This window comes from Lolium perenne, chromosome 5, assembly GCF_019359855.2.
Source record: "Lolium perenne isolate Kyuss_39 chromosome 5, Kyuss_2.0, whole genome shotgun sequence".
In the NCBI taxonomy this organism is placed as follows: Eukaryota; Viridiplantae; Streptophyta; class Magnoliopsida; order Poales; family Poaceae; genus Lolium; species Lolium perenne.
In genome coordinates, this window is record NC_067248.2 from 173,281,989 (window position 1) to 173,298,350 (window position 16,362).

Genomic DNA, 16,362 nt, shown 5'->3' on the forward strand with positions numbered 1-16,362 from the left:
CAACAAATAATGTTCCTCCTCCAGATTCAGGTACTGAGTTCAAATGATTTTAGTAGGAATAGGGAAAACGCAAGAACAATACGTCATGGCATGTGAAATGCTACAGGAATAAGAAAACGCAAACAAGTTGCATAAGTCCTCGTTTGGTTGCATCACTGAAAAAAGGCAAGAAATTTACCTTTGATTATTAGGATAGGAAAAACATAGGATTGGGATGTCATGCATACTTAAATCCTATGAGAAGATGAAATGTGTTTAATTGTAGCAAAGAAATTTTCCACGAGGTATAACCTAATTTCTATAAGATTAGTTCATATAGGATATGTTCCTATGAATCAAACAACTTATGTAGAAAATTTTCCTACAGGATCTACCTACACTATTCTTATAAAAATCTATGTATCAAAGGGGCTCTAGAGATCGAGTACATATCATAGTTTTCATAACACATAGGAAATTTTCCAAGAGGTCTAATCTCTTGCTAGAAATCCTAAAGGATTGAAAAAAGTAATCCATATGAATTTTAGAGGGTTCAATCCTTTGAACCAAATGACCTCTATAGAAAAAAAAAATCTTATGGGTGAGAATCCTACAAAAATCTTTTAAAAATTCTTTGAATCAAACAGAACTCGTTAGAAATCTAAGTGGGAGCTAGAACTAACAAGGGATGATGGAACCTAAACATTACAGATGGATATTACTTAATCCGAGAATAAGCTAAATCACAGTGAAAAGATGCAGCACGCATGAAGATAAAATCTGCCGGTCATATGCTAGGGACTTGCAATTTGATCCTTCCCATGTTCATCTTCAACCCATCGGCCATCAAATTATGTTCTTCCAGATTCAGGAACTGGGAAGTTGGTCATTAGAAATATAATTGGGAGCTACATCTAACACGGCCGATAGAATCTACACAGTACAGGTTGTATATTACTTGGATTGAGAGTAAGCTAAATCACCAGGTATAACAACATCAACCTACGTTCCATTACTGCTGCTTCAGAAGAAGTATATAACATAGCCTACTAAACGACTACTAGCTGTCATCTCTACCAAATAACGTCTCACCCATGCGCCTCACCGCCTTCTCATACTCTGCCTTCTGAAAGTCGTTGAATTTGGAGGTGTCAGCCATCAACAGCTCTGAATACTTCTTGTACAGTGTTGTTTCCTTCCTATCCTTTGCTTCCTGCTGTTTTAGTTTGGCTAACTCGAGCTTCTCCTTCGAGAGACGGAGCTGTACCTCTGACACCTTCTCGCGATCCTTCATAAGCATAGTCTGTAGATCCACTGCACGTTTGATGTCCTCCTGCACCTCAGATGAACAAGGCAGTTCCTTGCCATTGCCTTTGCCTTTTCGTTTGAGCTTTGGCACCTTGCAACTTTGCGCACCTGTTTTGCCTTCAGGAATATTTCCACCCGCTGCTCTCCCATGGTCTGGCTTCTTGCAGATCTGTGCTGTCTCCTTTTCAGGAAGGTTTTGCATGAGTGCTTCTCTATCATGGTCTAGTGCCTTGTAACCCTGTCCACTCATTCCTTTTTCAGGCTCATCTTCCCTCAGTACTTCCCCATGTTGAAACTCGTTGAACTTGGAATTACCACCCAATAGCTCAGTCCCAGGCAGAAAACCATTGTACCACGAAGCTCCAGCTATCGACAATTCTGGTTGCTTCTCTGAAATTAATGCTTCGTTGTCCCTTCTTTCTGGCTGCTCTATTCTGAAAGGTTCAAGGTTTTGGTCTGTGTGCAGAACTTCTACCCCTGTCAGCTCCTCTGTATTCATGTTTAGCATCTTCTGAAGATCTACTGAGCAATGGTTATCTTTTTCCACCTCTGATGAAGACTGCATCCTACCTTTACCTTCATGTTTCTCTGTTGCTGTGACACAACCTTCTCCATGTTTCTCCTTTGCAGTGACGCAGCCTTCTCCATGTTTCTCCTTTGCAGTGACGCAACCTTCTCCACGTTTCTCCTTTGCTGTGACGCAACCTTCTTCACTCATCTCATCTTCAAGGTCATCTTCAGTATCTTCAGAGGACGACGTGTAGTCCCCGGACTCAGACATCTTGGCTTTTTTGGAGGACAAAGACAGGATGTAGGATTTCCACTTGGGTTGGTCCCAGAGAGCTATCCAGCAGTGGCCATAGGCAAAACGACGTTTCACTTCCTCAAGATATATCGCCCGTGCTTCCACGTTGAACATTGCCCATGTTTTGTCCAGCAGTTGCATATTGTCGGACAGGTCACTAGGATATTTTGCCTTGACCTGGCACCAGCAGTCGTCGAAGCGGGCAATCTTCGGGATCATCTTGTACCAATGATATTTCAAATACTTTGTTTCCCTTCTCCTATCTCTAGGGGTGGTGCTGTTGTAGGTTTCTGTAACATTCGCCCAGTATGTGTCATACTTATTGATCTTCGGGCAATTCAACCAAGCGCTTATCTGTAGTTCCAACACAAAGGTGTTCATAAAACATTTGCAAGGTCCTAATAGCAAGAAAAGCAATGGAGCATACAAGCTTACCAATCTTATGTCCTCCTTTTCCGTCCAATGTAATCGATTAGTAGTACGCTCAGGCTGACCATTCTCATCATTGACTATATCAATCTCTTGCTCTCGGCGAGTTTCCATATGTGGGGTGCCCGAACCAGACGCTGACGTCGATGGCAAAACTAGAGCAGGTGGTGGAGGTGGCGGCTGTGGTGGTAAAGAGTATGGAGCATATTGTGGTTGGACAACAACGTATTGGACATTAGGTTGGTATAGGTGTTGCTGTGGGAATTGCTGGAAAGGGATATTCATGGCATATGGCGGTTGTGAAAATTGCATATGCTGACGAAATTGCGGGTGGTAAAAATTCGCAGGATTGGGTATTGCTGTTGACTCATTGGGACTACTCTTACGTTTTAATGAACCACCAGGCGGACGTGGACTCATTTGTAACAAGAGGAAATTGTTCTCCTGAGAATTGATGTGATCAAATGAGTGGATGTTGCATGGGACAAATGGAAGTCTGCAATTCTGAATAAACCATTAAATCAGTTTTCCATCAAAAGAGAAACTGACACATACCCCAGGTATATAAATTTCTTAACAGCTGATTTTTGCCTTTGCAGCTTATTTCTATACAGACCTTTCCTCAAACAGTCAGTAAACGTATTCAGACACCATCGGTACTGTAGCTATCAGAACTAATAGTAGTAGTGGATGTGTCAGACCCCAAGGAAAAAATATTGTCAAGCTAACAGGTCAAATTGTGTGAAAAGTGTATCAAAGTAACAATATACCAGTTCAACTAAACCTCCCAAGATATAACATAAAAAAGAAGTGGTGCTATGTTCAAAATTAGTGTTCAGAGAACAAGATGAAACTAAACAGCAAGCTTGGCTATGAAAGTATTCCAGAACACTACAAATCTCTATTCCATAACAAAAGGATGGATCCTAGAGCACTCAACCTGCAGACTAAAACAACTAGTATTCAACTCAAGAATAAAATTTACTTTATTTGCATGTAGGAGCTTCCAGATTAGTGTATATGGAGAACTAGATGATACTAAACAGAAAGCTTGGCTATGAATGCATTCTGGAAAACTACAAATCTCAAATACCACAACAAAAGGATACATCCCTAGACCATTCAACCTGCAGGCTAAAATTACTAGTTGAAAAGCATGAAATTAATTTAAATGTAGAAGCTTTCAAAGTGAAAGGTGGTAATTTGTCTCGAACTTTACAGGCAGACAGGATAACATCTATAGCTTGTAGCAGGAGTTGCCTGAGCTATCTCAGCCTCAAAAGTCGCACAGCTTATAAAAGAGAGGGTGATGGTGTGATGCTCATGTCTGTTCGGTTGATCTGTGGACCATTGGGATTGCAAAGCATGCAAAATAGAAAGAAAGACTGGAATGTTCTCATTACCAGGAGTAGAGAAATCGTTTGATTGCCGATCCAGACGTACAGTTGTGTCATAAAGCTATACGTGGAACCAAATTAGGTGGAACTGGTACAATGTTGGTTGTATCCATATAATACTATTTATACTACTCCCTCCAGTTCAAAATAATTGCCCAAATATGGATGTATCTAGACATGTTTTACTGTGTAGATACATCCATTTTTTGGGCCATTATTTTGAACCGGAGGGAGTACGTTATTTGCTTCTATGATCATGTGAAGGAGGGCAGCGGAGGTCTAGTTGGGTGTCGATCATGCGAGGGAAGGTGGCGCCGGTACTGAGATCTGGTCAGGCAAAATATCCAGGGAGCAGATGCCTAAGGGCAAACTTAATTTCTTCCCATACAGGTATTACGCGATTGTTTCTAGAAAATTGGAAAGGCTAACAGCTATTTACAGATTGCTAGTTAGGGACTGCACGATAGTCTAGATGTTAATTAAGTGCACTGGGAAATTTTAGTTCTACAAAAAGTGCTGACCTTTGTGAGCTACCAGACTTTTTTTTTCCTTAACCCGTTTGTAAACATAAAATGTGTATGTAAAATTAGAAAATAGTTCAGGAATCAGAAATGCAGGCATATAACCCACAAATAGAAGTCATAAACAGATCTGAGAGGCGTTATTGTTGGATGGTAAATGGATACTGTAATGTTAAAAAAACCAGAACTCGGGACCAAAGTACTGTCGCTAAAATTCATATGTAATCCGCGAGGACACTTAGCCCTAATACGTTGTAACATAAATTTTCACCTTGAATCGGAAACTCAGTTGGTTTCAGATAGAGTATAAAGAACCCCCTTTGCAATCCCTATACAAACTGCTCCCGATCCCTACCATATATACCTATCCGGCGTCAAATCGTACACAAATTAACACCTCAGTTGTCCATTTCATCCTTGGAGGTAAATCAAGAGGGGGGAAGAGACGTACCGCTGGCACCAGCAGAACGCGAAGAGGAATGCTTGGTCGCTGTGCTAGGTTTTGGATGTGCCAAACTCGGAAAAGCAGGGCAGTATAACGGAGGGGAGAGTCAGTGACAGCGCCAGCCCGAGGCCGCCGCCGCTTCTGGCGCCGCAGTAGATCGAGGCCGGCGCGGGCGGCGGGGATATGTGGAGGGTTTGTTAGTTTGGTTTGCGCTGTTGCAATTTTGGGTGGGACGGGGAGTGGGCATAGCGAACCAGAACGGTGTTAGTTTGGTTCATGCCTGGAAAGTTTGCAACATATTGTCGAATATTTCGATGAAACTTATACTAATCTAGATACATGATTTTATTTTAAAATTTTAAATATCACATAAAAATGGAGTGCACCCGTAACTAGTTACAGATTGTAATTTTTGGTGCCTTTTCTCTTCTCGTGCATCTTTTTTTGTGTGATGAAGTTTGCAAATCACAATGTGTGACCGGGAGTTTAAATTCATAAATACATATTTTAAATTGCTTTGCTTTTAAAATATCTTTTCGAATTTGGCCCGAGAGACCAAGATTGATCGGATTTATCACCGTGTAAATACATTGGGTGGCGTTGCTTACAGGCTGAATTATTTTAGCTATGTATCTACATACAGAAGGTATGCATTTTGACGTGACGTTCTTCTCGATGCATGCCGGTGGAAGCTCTTAGCATAACAAAAGACATCCAGCGAAACAATATATAGATCAACTAAATAAAGTTTTAATTGTTTGATATTAGCTCTCTAGGTTTATCAGCCTATGAAAATTACGACATCGATAGTAGAGTCTTAAACTATCATCAACATGCATCATCCGTCATTCCACCTCTTGAAATTATGTACACCTCATTCACTTAGGCATGCCAGCTCAAAAGGCACCAACCGACTAGTTATCACGGTGTGGCTTATTGTAAATGCACCCTCATGATTGGTGTCTTTGAAGGGTTGATCATGAAAAATGTAAGTAACAATTATTTGGACTAGCTTATTGACATGATTTTTTTGCAATAAAAAGTTAAGAATCAGGGATCAAACCTTATTAGAAGGCTTTTTACATATATGCCGCTGGAGCTCAGATGTGCCACTAGCCTGCAATGCACACAAATGAATGTTAGTTTTCAGAATAATTTGTATTAACATCATGCAAGACATCTAGGATTGCCTGATGCCTAGACAAATATTCTGGTCAATATATAAGAGGAAAAAGTTTTACTCTAGGAAGAAAACACCTTGAAAGGTCTTGGAGTAATATATAAACGTAATAGTAAGGGTATTAATCGGTTCACAAGACATTGTATTCGATGTGCTTTTGTGATTACCAACATGAGACAGATAATAGAAGATTACGACTAGTGGTTGTAGTAATAATTAGGTTGAAGTCATTAGTACAGGATATATGCACGAGAAAAGAATGGTTCATACACATGAAAGTGTGGTGTCAACATGATAGAGCATATGGATACACTTATAATATTAATATAAAATTAAATTAAGGAGAAAAATAAAATATATAATGGATTTGAGATGATGGGATTATCACCTCCATAAACTCAATCAAAGTTATCTTGGTGGCATGGTTGTCATGGCCCATCATCTTTGCGTGGGAAACCTGTAATACATTGAAAAAGGAATAGACATATGCATTATAATTACTTTTCCATTTGAATGAAAGAAGCCTAAACATAATTCTCATATGATCTTATTTTGAGATCTTACCTGGCCAAAGTATATTTGGAAAAGGTTAATTAGTTCATCCGGAGTGACCTATACATGACATGATACAACAAAAGTTAAGCTTTAGAAACATCATGTGCAAAAGTATCCTTTTGGTGCTCCATACCGTTTTTTTGGATATTTGTGCAATAAACTGTCCTTGGGGATCTCTCCTTTTCTTCTTTCGACTGCAGAAACATTGAACATTTTTGTTACACAAAAAGTTCAGCTATCTAAAAAGCATTTAATGTTAAAGAGATTTTATTGGTAGACTAGCTAGAGGAAGAAATGAATGTTTGATTGGTATGATCGCCGTCTTGAAAGGAGCTACCTTTATGGGGAAAATTGAGAATAAGTAAGTGCGTGCAGCCTAGAGCGATTCCTGGGCTATCCACGATAGCCACGATGTGCTCACTGGCTAGGCGCTGGCCTCCCGTCATCTGCACTGTTGGTCCACCTGTCACCATGTAACTGGCTGAAACGAGTGACGGAAACAAAATCCAGGGGAAAATGAGTTCGTGAGGACACTGAGCCCGATCCCTACCCCATTCCCTCGCGCCGCCGCCTCTCTCCTTCTCTCCTTGCTGCCGCCGCATCCCGCGCCGCCGCGCCCCATCCGCTTGTGCTCCCCCTCACTCACTGTGCCTCGTCCTCAAGCTCCTCCGCCCCCATATGCCGCTGCACTCGCGGGTAAACCCTAGCCCTGCCCTCAATCCCAAGCTGTGGCCCCTGCGATGCCTACTCTCTTTCCCCGATGCCCTCCATGCGGCAGCAGCGGCGGTCACTATTCTCTTTTCCCTCCCTCATTAGCAATGTAACAGGCGCATCGTCGACGGCAGAAGTGAAGCAGCCCCCGCACCACCACGCCGACGATGGTGGCAGATCCCCTTCCGTGAGAAATCATGGAAGCTGTTCGACGGGGCACTGAATCTCCTGCGGTCCTCAAGCATCCGTCGGTGGCTTCATCATGGCCGAAGGAGAGACAGTAGACTCCGGTGAGAAGCCCCTCAACGAGTTCGGCTACAAGCAAGATCTCTGGAGGGATGGTATTTCTATACGGCCACGTTTATTCCTTCATATTTTGTGCTTGTTCGTTACATATGGGAGGTAGATTTTGAACCTGTCCAATAGTGGAGCGCTACAATTTTAGAAGCTGATTAATACCCCTCAGTGCTGAATTCTATAATACGGTAATCTGAGTGTTGAAAACAAGCTCATCTATGTCAGCGTGTTTTTTTCACATTAATAAATGAATGGCGTCGTGTTTATTATTTCTATACAGGTATCTCAGAGGTGCAGCTTCAGTTTTGCTGCATTTAGATTTATCCCATATAATCCATTAATATACAATATACTTGTTATATATTTACTCTCATTCTTTCTTTCCTAAGAATCTGATGCAAAAGTCATTTATTTTCCAAGCCGATTGAGCTACTCCCTCCGATCCATATTAATTGACTTCAAGATGGATGTATCTAGAACTAAAATGTGTCTAGATACATCCATTTTAGAGTCAATTAATATGAACCGGAGGGAGTACTAACATATGGTGGAGCAAATAATAACAATTATTAAATGTGCAAACGTGAAGCTCATATTGGAGGTTAGCACGATGACCATTCTCCCAGTCCTTTTTACTAGCTTGTGGATTAGTTTATCCATGTTTGTTAGGCTGGAAATTCGAGTAACTTGGGTTTCTGCAGTTTGTCCTGGCTTGGGCCATGCTTCTGAGAACCCAGAGCTTCCAAATGTGATGAATGAAAAGGAAATTATTTTTCTTGGGCCACCATCAGTTGTGATTTCTGCATTAGGCCATAAGACTGGTTCTTCTCTTATGAGCAAGCAGCAGTAGCTCCAACTCTTCCATCGAGTGGATCACATATATGCATTCTCCTATTTTTGTATAGTTCTGCTCTGGGTTTTTTCCTTGCTTAAATATAAATTCTGAACCAACTTATAGCTCAAGTTCGTACTATCTTTCTGAATTCATTTATAAGTTTTTCATCATCTTCTATATTTACAGATTCGCCGAATAGATGACCAAGGCAATCGATTCGAGGAGAGACCTGCGGATTTGGACTTGTGGGAGCGTGTCTCTAATGGCTTGACTGAGGAAGGATTTGGTTGATTGGAAGGATCACAACCTGCAGCTCTACTGGTGGAAACAAAATGATGACGCGGAATTTTACTGCTCAAGAATTAATTAAGTTTTACAAAATTTTGAGGGCACATGTTCTTCTGGTGGAATGACCCTGCAGGGCTCAGGCGTACACCATAGCGAATTTTATGAAGCTATACTTGAATTTGAACACTTCCAGATTTCTCTGAGCTCGATTGTTTCCAAAAAAAAATGTGCTTTTGTTCTTCTCTTGAGGTGGCAATTAAGATTGAAATAGCTCATAAGCAATAAATGTCCTTGATTTCTTTTTACACCCACCTCGGTATCATCGACGAATTTCCTCACAACCGACAAAAGCATTTATATGCAATTGCGCCACGCGTTGATGGTGGTAGTAGGTGGGGAGAGGTGGCGTCGCATTGTTTCGTGCATCCTTCATTGAAATTTGTTCTTATACCCACCTCGGTCTCATCGACTTACTGACTGTTTACAATAGACGAAAATGTACACGTCACTGTGCCAGCTTCATCGCTTTTGGGAAAGCATCTTTTGGCGGAAAAAACAAGGTGAACTGTGGAGGTTGGTGGGTGAGAAGATGAGGTGCCACATTTTTCCACGTCTGATGGTGGTTATGGGCATGGAGATGTGGTAAAATATTGTGCCATGATTTAACGATAGTGAACTTTCGTTCCTAGGTAGGTAAGTAGGTGGGTGGTATACGATTACATATAACTAAGAACACAAAGAGGCAAGCATGTGCAGGCGGGTGCGCTCGATGGTTAAGCCATGGGTTTAATGGATGGGCTGGGCCAGACCAATTATGACCAAAAAATGAGACAATTGTACCTTAACAATGATTCAAATTGGGCCATCTAGAGCCTTGCTAGTGACTTGAATTGTGTACTACAGTGTACAACTAATGATTACTAAACTTCTAAGAGGATTAGACCATCTCTAAAAAAATCAAACCAGAGAAAACATGAATAACTGTTATTTTAAGTTCGGGGGCTAAAAACATGTGGTTTCAGATACGCAAAACATTTCCAGTACTTAAAAACTTGCCCGACGAACTGCAACTGTGTATGGTGTTTTTTTGTTTGTGTATACACATAACTACAAAATATAGCGAGAGTAAAGTTTCACACCCATATCCCTTATCTCTACTTTCTCGCATGCTCCTCCCCTGCACGCCACGTAAGTGAACGGAGCAAGAAAACTAGTTGAATGCTTGTGAAATGCAATGGGCTCTTAAAATGTATTTTGAGAAAAAATGACCAGACTACACATGCAAAATTTAAGAAATGTTACCAACAAAAATATGAACGTATTAATGTATTTCAAGAAAAATCGACCAGACAAATGCAAAATTTTAGAAATGTTACCAAGAAAACTATAAACATATCAACGAGTGAGATATTAATAATAATATTACATCATTATATACCATCTATTTAGGTCTTTTGCATTAGTCCTCACTGCCAGTATTATGAAGTAAAACCTCCGCACGAAAACATTATTTAAGAAAAAAAATAATGGAAGTGGCTTCACTGCCATTATCTTCATAAAGCGGTGTGCTTTTTGAATCGACTCAACTCGGCCATAGATATCCACCATTCAAGCATAGTGATCTACACATTTTATTGCATACCTAGTTTCCATGGACTCAAAATGCTGCTATCCATTGTCCCTAAACTTGGAAGCAACACATTTCAGTTGATTCGGTGAATAAAAGTACCTGCTATATAGTGCCTCCAACCTATGCGGCTCAGCTCCTCTCCAAGCACATCAAGGGTATCTTTTGCCATGGCTGTCTGCAACACGTCAACAACCTCAATTTTTCGGTACAATCTAGCTTTGCCTCCATGAACAACAACAGTGAATTTCCAACCGCAGATAAAACATAAAGTGCAATGAAGCAAATATTGAACACGCCCAGACTTTTAGCATCATTTGAGCGGCACTTCTCGAAGCTCACATTTAATTATTACAATCAAACAAACTTAGGGTTATTCCTTCCATCTAACAGAAAACTAAGGCTCATCGGTATTAATATAGTTCCTGACCATCTCACACATATAAGCATGGTTGCATATCTACTATACTATAGGGTAACTTAACACCTTTTTTCTCAAAATTTTGTTTTTTTTTTAGATTAAGTTGGAGCTGCCACGCATGGGTTTGGAAAGTTTTACACCTGCAGTGATTTTCTTGTGTGTACATGTGGTGCTCTTTAGAATTTTTAAGAAGACTGCGAAATGTCTTTTGCTTTCCTTAGTAGCCGGCAACCGGCTATAACAATTTAACATATTATCTATAGTTAACTGATAGCTAGCATGTACAATAGTAAGTTATAAAAATGTAATACTTTTACAATACATGGCCCACCTTTTAGTCTCACATAGTGCCTAGTAGCACGTGCTAGAGCTGGCTATTACATAAGAGCCCACTTCTCTTCTTTTTCCTAATCTCTCTCCTCCAACTAAGCAAACTTATAATATTTTATCTCTTATAGCCAGCTGACTAACAGGAGAGAGGGAAAACAGGGGGAGAGGAGGCGGGTGGGTGCCTACCCTCCGCTGGGGGACGGCCGGAGGCCGCCGCCAACGGCGGCCGGGGCAGAGGCACAGGGGATGGGGGCTTGGGAGTGGCGGCGCAAGTAGCCTCAGCCTCCATCAATCGATTTGTTGTTCTGTGCTGCAAATTCCTCTTAGGAACGCCCTCACCTTCAACGGCGTTAGTGAAGACATCACCATGGTTGCACAACGCTGCCTCGAGGACATTAGGCTCTGGGCTTTTAGATGCATTACCCCTGCTTCCTCTCATCTTCTTAATTCTTGGTGTAACGGCTACGATCCTCCGTGAGATCCTCCATCTCTCCTCTCTCTTGCTCCCTCCCCATCCCATACCTCCTATACATGTAATGTTCCCCTGTACATTTTTGCTTTGATGATATGAAAAGTTCAGGCTAGCGTAAGCCCGCCGTAGTCCAGGTTAAAAAAAATTCCTCTTAGGATTGGTCTTCTTGTGGTATACTTTTTTGCTCAATTCTTTCGTCTTCCTGTTTGATTTGGTCTCCTTTTGTTGACCTTTTTCTTCCTCGTGGTGATTGGTCTTTTGGTGCACATCATCGAGTTTCTCTTCCGTTCCTAACAGCTGATGCCAGATCGGTGCCCATCGTGTCCATCCGCCTCTCCTCTGTCGCTACATCGGCTTTGTACTGTTGGAATCTTGGAGTACAGCAGCATCGAGGGACCATACACCTAAGGGCAGAAGCATGAGAGTACTTGGCAGACGACCGGAACCGTGGTTATGGTGGTAGCAGCGGCGGATGGGAATTAGTGGAGGGGACCAATTCGGTGCTGGCCGGCGAGCACGACATGGCAGGAGAGCTGTGGGGACGAGCAGCTCTAGGGCAGCATTGTGGTGGAGATGGAGGCCCTCGAGGCTCGAGGGCCTCCTCAGCCTAAAATCTTCTGACCCATCTCCTATGGGGATGACTCCTCGGGTCGGCCAATCAGCATGGGTCTGCTCTTTTGTTGCTCATCCTCTTATCTCTTTTATCGTCTCTTGATGGCCACTGCTAATTTAAGCTCGAGTGGAAGTACATGCGCTACCTCCTCCAGGCTGCTAACGCCTCCTAGCTTCCCAGACCGCCCCAACTGTGAGTGCCTTCATATTCTTCCTACTGCTAATTGTTTAATTGTCTAACATCTGACTTGCAAATTGATTGAAAATGTAGATTATATTTCTTTTTTTCTGCGCTTCTTGGTTGGTGGACACATTCGGTTGTAGTTTCTTGAGTTGTTTCAGTACAAAAATATGATCCACATCAGGCATGTAAACTCGTGGTGGATAGAGATTAAGAATTGGGGTTGTATGATATGAGTTTTAGTCCCATCAATTCTTGAAAACTAAAACGTTGTATTGTATCTTTTTGTGCTAAGAATAGCAGCAATTGGATCTCCTCTGATGTTATAACATATGAACTTGCAATTCTGATTGTATCGTAGGTGCAAAATCTTCTTACTGATAAACTAAAAAAAAATAGAACTTCCCGATGCATCAGTTTTTTCTTCAATTGAACAAGGAATAATTTAGTAGAACAAAAGATGTTTCTGCGCTTGTGCTTGGTAGAATGCTATGCTAATAGAATCAGCAGTATATTCGCTTTGTTCAGTATTCCCGCCTTGCCAGACAGCTTCTACCAGAACTGTTTTTTTCCGTCAAGGTTATAAAAATGTATACAAGAAAACAACTTGCTGTTACTGAACTCTTATTATTTGTCCGCATGTGTATTAATAGAGTAAACTTGTGGCAAATACAATATTTTATAGTCTGGGTTTTTCCTCTGTGATTTAGGAATGATCATATTGGATCTCACACTTGGACAGAGATGCAAATGGGAAAATTGTTCAGAGAGTTGGTGCAGTAGAGCCTTAAATTCAATGAATCGATCTCGACAAAAGTGCTAGAGACCAACTTGCACCAAGAGCATGGGAGATGGTTGCTGCACAGCTTGATAATACATATGGAGATTGGTTGAGATACAATATCTTCCACACACACACACGGTAATTTGAACATATTACTTGTCTGCTATATAAATTTCACATATTAAATGAAAACTTCACCATTACAGTTTTTTATTCTAGGAATATACTCCTTGAAAGGTCAATCTACTGTTGTAGGTTGTTGCTATTCTGCCATGCATCTAATTTTTTAACTCCCCTATTTCCATTCACCTTGCACTTAAATGATTTGTTCCTATTTGCCACTTTAATGATTTTCCCTGTCTTTAGTGAGTGATTTGTAGTCAGTAGACAACTGAACCCATTTTACATAAATTGACATTAGACTCTTGCGTGACGAGGTCGAGCGTGCAACCTTATCTCAGCCAGTGTTTTCCATTCTAATTTGGTTCAGAATTCTAAACAGTTATTGACAGTCCAAAATAAAATTGGCACTCATTTGGTTTTTCCGTCTCTGTGGTGTGTTAACTCTAAGATATTGGTATTTCTCTTTCAACGGCAAGATCATCAACCTAAAGCTAGAACTACCTCTCTATCTCTCTCATCTATATGCATGTAAATGTAGGTTTCTTTTTCCTACTTACATTATTGATGCAATTAATTTTCTTATTTAGATGTTAATGATTATATCAGTGTATAATGTTATCAAGAATTTTTTATATGTGCAAGCTTCGTTATGTATGCAATCTTTCAGCCTTGACCAGTACGTCAGAGAAGGCGATGTCAGTTATGGATGATCATGTGGTAAATATCATGAAGAATTAGACTAAATCATGTAATACATATTCAGATGTTTTGTTTAATACTTTTGCAGAAATATTTTCGTTCTCATCAGCTTTGTGGGTTGTAAATGTACCATAACTTTTCCTTGTGATGCTTGGGTCCATCCGGCGGTGCTTATGTATAGTGCTCATGGCTTAATACTTTTAACCTGAATGTTTCTTCATGTTCACTTTGAAGGACTTCAAAATGAACAACTATTTGGTTCATCAGGTGTTCGTTTCCATCTGCATGCGCAAGCAAAATTGTTTCATTATATATTTCTTTTCATTTTGCATTTGTGCTTATAGGGTGTACATGTGGTTTCATGCAAAGTTCACTTAATATTACAGAATGTGTCGGTGGTGCCATTTTGTATTTATAATATTAAAGAATGCAATTGTCCTTTTTTTAGAGGGTAATAGAGTTTCTCTAAAAGTGCATGTTTACACCAGCTGCTGTAGCAGGAATATATGTCTTCCGATTTTATAGCCAACGACATGGGGAGGGTAGGTGGCTTCAGAACTGAAATACATGGCTTTTGAGCTAACTCCACCATTTACATAAACATCGGCTACCTAAAGAAAATATTTTCTGAATGGGATATTGTTTTTCCTGCTCCATACGAGCATTATTAGATTTTATGATACCTTTATTTTCTATTCAATGGACTCTCTAATTTGATAATGGTATGGATAAACTAAAGGATTAGTTTAGTTATACTCAACATGAGGTGGGCATTGAAGACACGGTAGGAAAATAGGTCTAGAGTTGGGAAAACCAACTCCGGCGTCAAGATTAGTCTCCTTTCTTTAACAAGTTTTAGAGCAGAGCTGAGAAGATGGGAAATTATAATGATTGTGTTTCTGAGCTAACTCCTTTCTAAGCTGAAACGATTAGTCTCCTTTTTTAACAAGTTTTAGTTAGTCTCCTTTCTTGCTGCCTGATATGAGTATGGTTAGATCTTAAGATAGTTCTATTTTATATTCAGTGGACTTTCTGCTTTGATACTAATATTATTTTCCATGGAAACTAATCAATACAGGGTGAGAACATTCCCAGTGAGATTCATACAAGCGAGTGACATCAGGGTCATGTTGATGCTACAATGGACAAGAGTAATATATTTAATGTGCTAGCACAACAATGGCTCTGCTTGATTGCCATGTACTGTTAAGACCTTTACAACAATGGCTCTGCTTGATTGCCATGTACTGTTAAGACCTTTCTCCATGTCTGATGCTTAGTATTTGAACTATCATTTAAAATTCGAAGGTGCATCTATTAAGTGTTGTTACTTGACTATTTGAAAAATTGAAACATAATGAGTAATCAAGGTCAATGAATTTTTGCAATGCTTTTAGAGATACTGTCGAATCCTAACATTAGGCAGGATAGGCTTAGGCCAAATAGCCAGCCTTGTGTACATACAGTTGTATGATAATTTCCTAAGAAGCTAATAATCAGGTTTTTGTGTGTCGAATGACTGTAACGGTTACGTTACTATTACTTCATAGATAGACAAATATTAGCTGTGATTTAATGCTTCATAGATAGTCACATCAAATCCATGCTTATAGAGACGCCTGTTATGCCCTGCGCACACTTCTTCTTTCTCTGATTTTTGGGCCGATTAGTAGTTTCTGTGAGATCACTGTAGGAACTGGTACAGATTTTGTTTACCACACCGCTTTACCAGATTCTCTTTCCACTTCACCATAGACCTTTCATTTATATTCTTTTTTACTTTTCTCGGCTCTTCCTGGAGTCTACTAGTTTCAGCAACCAATGCATAGATTCGCCACATTACATGCACATGGATAGTCGTTGGATTATTTGTCTTACTTAACTAAGGTGATTTGCCTTTTTTTTCTTGATTTAGTTATCTGATTGTTTCATTTTACTTCTAGAGACCTCTAAAATCTTCTGACCATCCCTAACTTGAATCTAAGAAGCCCTCTTCCTCACTGGGCTATCTCTAGGATTACCTGTGAGTAGAGTACTTGGTCTTTTGTATACAGGTAGCCACCACCGTTTATCCTGCAGTGACTGATGGATCAAGTTAGGCATGCATGAGATAAGGTTGTTATCGATTTTTTTTGGGGCCATGCAACATGGAAGGAGCACTGAAAATTGATTCTAATAAAGGTGATGCATCCTGGTGCTTAGGGAAGGCCAAGCCTCTTGATTTTTTCCTTCCATGTATCAGCTAGGCTAATGAATTTTGTGATAAGGCAAAGTTGTGTTAAACTGATCTTTGTACTCCCCTTGGGTGTTGGTCATTATATTAGCTATTTGGAAACTGATCAGTGTATACGTTATTTTTATTT

At 40.3% G+C, this 16,362-nt stretch overlaps 1 protein-coding gene and 2 long non-coding RNA genes across 6 annotated transcripts; 2 read left to right on the forward strand and 1 right to left on the reverse strand.

The window, feature by feature from the left end:
- Positions 1-747: 747 nt before the first annotated feature.
- On the reverse strand, positions 748-5,139 carry LOC127300637 (uncharacterized). 4 transcript variants are annotated; one of them, XM_051330782.1, is made up of 3 exons: positions 4,891-5,139; positions 2,528-2,965; positions 748-2,446 (listed from the first exon to the last, which is right to left on the reverse strand). In XM_051330782.1, exons 2-3 carry the CDS (start codon positions 2,939-2,941, stop codon positions 1,040-1,042), a joined length of 1,821 nt encoding a protein of 606 aa, XP_051186742.1. In that variant the 5' UTR covers positions 2,942-2,965; positions 4,891-5,139; the 3' UTR covers positions 748-1,039. The 4 variants fall into 4 exon arrangements, with proteins under 4 accessions (XP_051186742.1, XP_051186741.1, XP_051186739.1 ...); XM_051330781.2 differs by having other exon boundaries at positions 2,528-3,017; XM_051330779.2 differs by having other exon boundaries at positions 2,528-3,025; positions 4,891-5,135.
- Positions 5,140-6,984: 1,845 nt separating this feature from the next.
- On the forward strand, positions 6,985-9,055 carry LOC127300639 (uncharacterized). Its single transcript, XR_007851426.2, has 2 exons — positions 6,985-7,315; positions 7,447-9,055. It is a non-coding gene; the product is annotated as an uncharacterized lncRNA (long non-coding RNA).
- A 2,279-nt stretch (positions 9,056-11,334) lies between these two features.
- LOC127300640 (uncharacterized) lies at positions 11,335-15,401 on the forward strand. The gene is made up of 2 exons (XR_007851427.2): positions 11,335-12,405; positions 13,104-15,401. It is a non-coding gene; the product is annotated as an uncharacterized lncRNA (long non-coding RNA).
- Positions 15,402-16,362: the final 961 nt, after the last annotated feature.

Coding starts and splice junctions, on each gene's coding strand:
- LOC127300637 (XM_051330782.1), bottom strand. CDS start 2,941: ATGAGTCCACGTCCGCCTGGTGGTTCATTAAAACGTAAGAGTAGTCCC. Junction 2,447..2,527: donor AAAAGGAGGACATAAGATTG/GTAAGCTTGTAT, acceptor TTGGAACTACAG/ATAAGCGCTTGGTTGAATTG.